General features: G+C 44.3%; 1 protein-coding gene and 1 pseudogene across 1 annotated transcript; both read left to right on the forward strand.

Moving 5' to 3' along the window:
• Positions 1 to 382: 382 nt before the first annotated feature.
• Positions 383 to 3,201, forward strand: FAM71B (family with sequence similarity 71 member B). The gene is made up of 2 exons (XM_037799286.1): positions 383 to 1,086; positions 1,810 to 3,201. Exons 1-2 carry the CDS (start codon positions 421 to 423, stop codon positions 3,169 to 3,171), a joined length of 2,028 nt encoding a protein of 675 aa, XP_037655214.1. The 5' UTR covers positions 383 to 420; the 3' UTR covers positions 3,172 to 3,201.
• Positions 3,202 to 4,437: 1,236 nt separating this feature from the next.
• Positions 4,438 to 7,935, forward strand: LOC119506548 (annotated as a pseudogene).
• The last annotated feature ends 296 nt before the right edge of the window (positions 7,936 to 8,231 follow it).

Below are 8,231 nucleotides of genomic sequence, written 5' to 3' on the forward strand. Positions count from 1 at the left end.
AATTCCGCAGGAGCAACAATATATTTGCAAGATGATTGCTGCAGGGACATCAGTAACACAAAACAGACAAATACACAAACAATAAAAAACTGGAAATAATGCACATATTTATAAAAGTGCAATCACTTCTGAATTATGCTTTCCAACATGTTGATTAAGAAGAAGATCCAAAAGAAAGAGAGAGAGAGAGAGAGAGATCCAGCCCACCCACACCTACACCCTGGTGGGGTCAGCCTGTCCTCTGCGGAGGGGGTGGTTTGGTGGTTTGTTTGGGGATTGGCTGTTAGGAGGCTGTGACAAAGGGGTATGTGATGGTGACAGGTCACAAAGGACTGTAGGGGATAAATGTGGTGGTGCCAGGAGATTTAGGCAGAAGCTCTGGAGGGAGATGGGCAGTTGCCTTCGCTCCCTCTCTCAGGGATGCGATTTGTGGCTGGCAGAGCTGTCCTGAATGAAGAGACCATGAGCAGTGAATGTGCGTTACCTTATTACACAGCCCACAGCTTCCGATCAATGGGTGTGTTCAATACCTCGATGGGGGACCTGCAAAAACAACTGTACAGGGGAGGAGAGTATGATATTTTCAAGTATGCACCAATGTTTGAAAGTGAGTTCATCCAGATCAGCAAAAAAGGAGAGGTGACGGACGTGCACAACCGTGTTCGAATGGTGACCATGGGCATCACATCCACCAGCCCCATCCTCCCACTACCTGATGTCATGCTGTTGGCCCGGCCAGTGAAAGTCCGTGAAGAGCATGCTATGGTTGGCCAGACCATCAAGGGAAGGCGCCGCAAGCCCCCAAAGACCTTAGAGCTCACCAGGCTGCTTCCCTTGAAGTTCGTCAAGATATCCATACACAATCGTGAGAAACAGCAGCTGCGCGTAAAGCTTGCCACTGGCCGTACTTTTTATCTGCAGCTGTGTCCCTCTTCAGATGCCCAAGAAGACCTCTTTTGCTATTGGGAAAAACTCGTTTATCTCCTGAGACCACCAGTTGAGAGTTACAGCAGTACCCCAACCATCCAAACTGCGGATACACTGATCACATCTGGGTGTTGGACAGAGGAAGAAAGAAGCCTGGTGGTAAGCAACTACAGAGACTCAAAAAAATGGGGATGGGGTGATTTGGGATAGCAGCTAAAAGCAGGTCCAACAAAGTCTTTGGTGCTCTCTGAGGCTCACCTGGGAAATGTGTTGCATTTGAAAGGGCTCAGAATCAAGTGAAGCACCACTAGGGAACTTAACACATTGGGGAAGTTCCAAGTGCTTCTCAAAAGTGTCCCATGCGGCTGAATTTCAGAGAGCCCTTAGATGTCAGCTGCTCTCCTCTCTCCCCAGGAAGCTCCCCTCTAAAGCATCCTATTATTCAATCCCTTCTTGAACACTTACTATCTTACCCTAGAAAGTTGCATCCATTGTGGGACATTTTTAACAATTAGAAAATCCTTTCTTCCTTTGAACCATGATCTCCCTCCCCCTTACTGCCATGCATTGATTTTGGGGGAAATGAGTACAACCTGTGTAAGCATACACAACACTTTGTTAGTAATATTAAAGTGTAAAGGCTGAGGAACTGTACTAGTGCTTTTGCTGGTACTGTAATTCTTCAAACCAAGCCGAGCGACCATTTGACAGGGGTGCTGTAAACAGGATTCTTGCATCAAATGGGAGCTCGGACTTGATGATCTCCAAGGTTCTTCTCATTATAAGCCCTTAAATTGCTCAGTTCCAGGTTGACAGAGAAGCAGACTGCTCTGGTCCCACTTTCAGTCTTAACTCATCTGTTTCTCCTCCCTCTTGGCACAGAGCACAGTGACCCATGGAGAAGGGGATCAGAATGAGGTCCGGCTTCACAAGTTCCGTGAGGTATCTGGAGCCACCTCGGCTGCTTATGCTGGAGGAGAGGGAATCCAACATGCCTCCCCTTCCGCAAACATGAAATCTCCAGGTGCCAGAAAAGGGGCAGCAGCAGGTACGGCAGTAGCCGGGACAACAGCAGGCTCCGCAGGAGGCGCTGCGCTCGCGGGGACGACAGCCGGGTCCGCAGGAGGCGCCGCGCTAGCAGGGGCAGCAGCCGGGTCCGCAGGAAGCGCCGCGCTGGCGGGGACAACAGCAGACTCTGCAGGAGGCGCCGCGCTAGCAGGGGCAACAGCAGGCTCCGCAGGAGGCGCGGCGCTGGCCGGCGCAACAGCTGGCTCGGAGGCAGGTATGGCAGTCGCTGGGGCAAGAAAAGCCTCCACAACAAACATGGCAATGGCAGGGACAGCAACTAGCCCTGCAGCAGGCTCGATGAGCTTGGCAGCAACCAAGTCCACAGGATCAAAACAGGCAAATAAGACCCTGGCGGGAGCAGCCACCAAGGTCCCAAGAGAAAGTGGGTCCAGCAAGGCCATGGCGGCTGCTGCCAGCATGTCCTCAGAGGGTGTTAACGTGGCCTTGGCGGGAGCGGCAAGCGCAACTTCAGTGGCTTCCGACTTATCAGTGGCGGCCACCACTGTCAGCCCAGACAGCAGCATGAGCATGGCGTTTGTAGAGACTACCAGCAAGCCTGCTGCAGAAGGGGCTGAAAGACCCCTGGTCTCAACCTTGCAGAGTGAAGGGTATATGTGTGAACGGGATGGAAGCCAGAAAGTCCCCCCTCCCAGGGCTGAAACCCGGAAGGAAAAAAGGGAAAGAAGAGAGAAGGACAGACGTGCTGCTAGGAAGAGTTCCCGACACCACAGGACAGGTGAAAGTCACCACAAGTCAAGCCGAAAATCATCCTCCCACCGGTCCGTATCCAGCCAGGGAGCCAAGAGAGATGACAAAAAAGAAAAAGGCCAAGGCAGCCGAAGGCGCAGAGGACACAGCTCCTCCTCTCACAAAAGTGTTAGCCGCAGCCCCTCCGGCAAGGAGTCTCAGTCAGCTCCCAAACTGGGGAAGAGCCAGTCTGCAATTAGTTCAGGCTCTGTAAGTAAGAAACCCAGTAGGATTGGCTCTTTCTTGAGGAGCCTCAGAGTTGGTTCAAGTTCAAAAGCACGAGAGGTGGACATTGTGGCGAAGACTGTGGAGAGGTGCAACATAGAGACCACAGTGGAGAAAGCTCAGTATGACCCAGAGCTGGAGATCTGCGGAACCATGACATCTGAGACCACAGAGACAATCATCTTTGAAGCCAAGTCCGTTTAAATAGGAGCCAAGCAGGAAGCTGCAATAGAGACCAGAGCTCAGGGAAGTATCCCTAGAGAGCCAATTCCAGCTTTCTCTGCTGCAGTTTAAATAAATAATAAAGCCATACATCTCCAAAGAAATGCTATCTTCCGTTTGAATTTCTCTGTCTGATACCCTGGTAGTGACTTCACAGGGGGTTCTGTGATGTCAAAAGTGAGGCAAAGTGAGACCCCAGCCTCCAGCCAAGCAGAGCCCCAGGCTCCCACTCATGTTCAACAGAGCCAGTGTGAAGGCTCTGCTTTGCTTCAATCCCTTTTGCCTTTGGTTCTCCAAGGCTATGGCTGAAAGTCACAGACTGCCGGCCAGCTGGGAAGCACTGCCACCACCAGCTCCCCATCCCCTTCCTCCTCTTCTCCCTGAAGGTCCCTGAAAATGGACATGCAGTCTAGTGCATAGACAAAGCAAAGACAGGACTCATGTCCCCTCGGGGGATATCCAGGGAAGGGAGGAAGAGGGGCAGGCAATCAGAACGGGAAAGTCATCTAGATCAGAAGTTGGCAGACCACAGCCTAAGGGCCAGATCTTGCCTACCTGTTTTTGTGAGTAGTTTTATTGGAACATAACCATGCCTGATCATTTACATAATGCCTGTGGCTGCTTTCACACTAAAATGACAGATTTGAGTACTTGCAACAGAGATTGTATGGCCCACGAAGTCTAAAATATTTACTATGTGGCTTTTACAGAAAGTTTGCCAACCCCTGATCTAATCTTAGCAATTCCCCTCCTAGGTATATATGCTTGTATGTATAGTATACAAGCTTTCCAGGAGATAGCTCAGAGAATGTTAACAGTAAAACAATTTGTAATAGCATAACCCTGGCAACAGCCCAAATGTTCATCAAACAGAGCAGATAATATACAACAGTGTGAATGAATAGCAGGTATACACATTAGCATGGGTGAATCTCACATAATGTTGAGTAATGAAAGCAAGTCAGAAAAATACATGATATAGTTTCATTTGTAGAACAGTAGAAAAACAAGATCAACCGATAAGTTTGGGGTACATACTTGCTAAAAGTGTAGCTTTTACCAATGATAAAATTCAAGGTAGTAGACATCTGGAGAGCGAGAGGAGGGAAATATGTTCTGGTGGGGGGCACAAATAAGGGCTTTGACAGAGAGGATATTTCTCTTAAACAAGAGAGTGTGTCCAGGGGACCTTATTTTTATATCTCTTTTATTGACATCTTTGAAATCAGGAGGGTTTTTAAATCCCTGATGAGTAAGTGGCAGTTATGATGTCATTGTCACTGCCTTAGAAATACATTAACTAATTTATTTCAGTCATGTTTTCCTTTCTGTATGTGCACAAGAGTGTTATATGACAAACTAAGCCTGAAAAAGCTCTTTCAATAAATATAAAATACTCAAATATAAAATAAATACTCAAATATAAAATAAATACTCAAAGTGATATAAAAAGAATATTCAGAGTAGAGAAAACATGGAAAATGTTTAGATATATTGTTGGAAACAATAGAATAATCCGAAATACTGTGTACAAAATAGCTATGGAATTTTGTATGCATGTGGAATGTAATTTGAAAAATAAAAAATCGTTATACTACATTGGAAATGGGATTATAAATTTAAAAACAGACACACACATATATTGTAGAAAAAAAATACTTCATCTTTTCAATTTAAACAAATGTTATGAAAGTCACTAAATCATGGATGATAAAAGTTGAATTTGAGAAAAATGATCCAGGGAACATGTGTGTTCATATGAGCCCAGAGAGCAACTGCTAAGCCTTTTAATTTTTTACTTATTCTCCTCTGGGAGAATAGCATCTACTGCAACAGAAGTAGGGTGTCAATCAAAACTTTGGGACTTTCTCCACAGAGCAAATGCATTTGGTGGAGGTGGAGAAGGTGAGAAATGAAGGCCTCTGGGAGGAGTGGTGGTTTGGGAGTGTCAGGGACAGCTGGAAAATCTCACCTGAGGTTTCCATTATTCAAAGACCAATAAATGCTGGGGTCAAGACATCCTAGGGGTTGACTCTTGAAACAGAAGGAAGGGTGGAGGAACAGAAAGAGGCAACTTCTCAAATTTTGGAGAAGTCCCCCTGGGGATGTGAAGGGTAGGCATATTAGGTAGAAGGGAGAGGAAAGGAGAACTCTTTTCAAAGCCTTTGACCCAGAGTCTCCAATTTATAGCTGTGCTTGAGACTGAACTGTCCTAGCTACAAAAAGATCAGTCTCATAATTCTGTTGGCCATGGTCCTGTCTGTCTTTCTCCTAGTCTTGTCATATAACCTTCCCTGCCCTTCTAAGAGGGTTTCTTCAATGTGAGCCTAGTTTACCCACCATACAGGGTGTTAGCTGAGCAGACTGCAACTCACAAAAATGCCACTGAAGTGGAGGTGGGGACTTGCCCACCACACCACACTCTGCCATGTACTTTCTCTGCATTTCCTCTTCTATCTTGACAGTTCATCAAGAGACACATGCACAAATACCTACGTATTTCAAAGCAACAGGCCTCTTCCTCCGGAGGGAGATATCAATTGGGGCATCAAGTCAATATACCCTATCAGATAAGGACCATTGATTTTGACAGCAATATTCATCACCATGGTAGCAATTTTGCTGCTGCAAGTGCAATGAAAGAATGGATGGTTGATTACTAACCAGTGTCCCAAACTTAATGTACTCAAAGATGGCGAAAGGATCTTTTGCCAACAGCAAAATAAGATTGCTAATGGGGTTATAATGAAGTAATGGCATCTTTCAGACAGAGGGAATGTGCTATGGCAGGAAGAAGCATCAGGCCTTAAAAAATGGAAAGCAGGCCATCATGACTGGCAGGGGGAGGGTGGTGGGAGAGATGGTGGACTGGGCATCAAGGGACAGGCCTTTGAGGTCCACATAAAGGCTTTGAGGTCCATGTAAAAGATTTTAACCTCTCTCCTTAGAGATATGGGAAGTCACTGAAATATTTTAAGCAGGAGAGTAACTTGTTCAGATTTGCTCTTTTAAAAGGTCATTGTGGTTGCTGTACAGAGAAATGTTTGAGGATGAGGTTGGTAATAGTCATCCTTATATCACTTCCTGTCTCTGTGCCTCAGGATTTGTAAAATGAGGAAATTGGAAGGGATGTTCTTCTATTTTTTTTCTCATTTAACCCCTTTCCCTGGAAGGGATTTTTTTTTTTTAATGCAATTTTATTGAGATACACTCACACACCATATAATCCATCCAAAGTATACAATTAATGGCACACAGTATCATCATATAGTTGTGTGCATTCATAGCCACAATCAATGTTTGGCCATTTTCATTACTCCAAAATAAAGAAAAAAATAAAAAAGAAGCCAAAAGGAACACACAAACCATTCCATACCCCTTATACCCCCTATTATTTATATATTTTTGTCATTATTTTGTTACTCATCTGCCCATACACTGGTTAAAAGGAGTGTTAGTCACCAGGTTTTCTCGATCACGTGGTTACACGATAAAAGCTATATAGTTATACAATCATCATCAGGAATCAAGTCTATTGGATTGCAGTTCAACAGATCAGATATTTCCTACCAGCTATTCTAATACACTAGAAACTAAAAAGGGATATCGATATAATGCATTAGAATAACCTCCAGATTGACCTCTCAACTCTGAGTTCTCTCAGGCACTTAAACTTGATTTTGTTTCACTTCTCTTCCCCCTTTTGGTCAGGATGGCATTCTCAATCCCACAATGCCAGGTCCAGGCTCATCCCTGGGAGCCCTGTCCCTCATTGCCAGGGAGACTTACACCCCTGGGAGTCACATCCCACATAGTGGGGAGGGCAGTGAGTTTATTTGCACAATTGGCTTACAGAAAAAGGCCACATCTGAACATCTAAATAAATGGAGAGACATACAATGTTCTTGGATCGAAAATTTCAAAAAACTAAAAATGACAGTTCTTTCCAAATTGCTATTGAGGTTTAATACAATTCCTATCAAAAGCTCAGCATGATCTTTTGTAGATATAGACAAGATTATTTTAAAATTTATAGAGAACGTGGGCATTGGCAAGAACGGAGACCTGCCCTGGCCCCTGCTCAGGAATGAATTCAAATATTTCCAAAGAATGACCACAACCTCTTCAGTAGAAGGAGGAGAAATACAGAGTAAACAGGAAAACAATAAAGGAACATAGAAAGGAGCACATGCTGCATAACTTTTAACGGGACATATAGAAGGCCCTTGGATTTGGACTTAGATAACTGATGACTTAAGACAAGATGACAAGAGCCAGAAGCTGAAGAATTGACACCAACTACTCTCAGGAATCCTAAGTAAACAGAATTTGGTGACCATGGGTAGAAAAACCTGGTTCTCCATCCCTGAGAAGAATCAGCCTTTAAAGGACAGAATTAATTTAGTTCTCAGTGGAGAACTCAAGGAACCCCCACAAGGAGCACACTTCCTTGGCAAAAGTCTGGATGATGCCTTAAAACTTATTGAGCAACCAGAATTAATAAATAAAGTAGACATGGTTTGGATAGTGGGAGGCAGTTCTGTTTATAAGTAAGCCATGAATCAGCCAGGCCATGTTAGACAGTTTGTGACAAGGATCATGCAGGAATTTGAAAGTGACACATTTTTTCCAGAAATTGATACAGAGAAATATAAACATCTTCCAGAATACCTAGGTGTTCTTTCAGATGTCCAGGAGGAGAAAGGCATTAAGTACAAATTTGACGTGTATGAAAAGAATGATTAATATGAAGATGTTTTCTGACTTTGAATTCAATTTGTTTCCCCCCCCCTCCAAAAATTAAGTATTTTCACATTAGGAAAAAAAGACTTTTGTTAACTTTAAATCTATGGATAATTGTTTCTAAGCATGGTAGTTTGACTCTCCATTAATCTTAACTAAACTGTATCAGATACCATTTGTGAACTATTTATTGTTATAACTGCTTTAATGCCTATCCTTCAAGGTTCAGGATTAGGTTCCCAATACCTGCCTCGGGTAGTATATCTATCAAGATAGCCCAAAGTTGGAGAATTCCTGAT

Source organism: Choloepus didactylus, chromosome 11, assembly GCF_015220235.1.
Source record: "Choloepus didactylus isolate mChoDid1 chromosome 11, mChoDid1.pri, whole genome shotgun sequence".
NCBI classification, from domain to species: domain Eukaryota; kingdom Metazoa; phylum Chordata; class Mammalia; order Pilosa; family Megalonychidae; genus Choloepus; species Choloepus didactylus.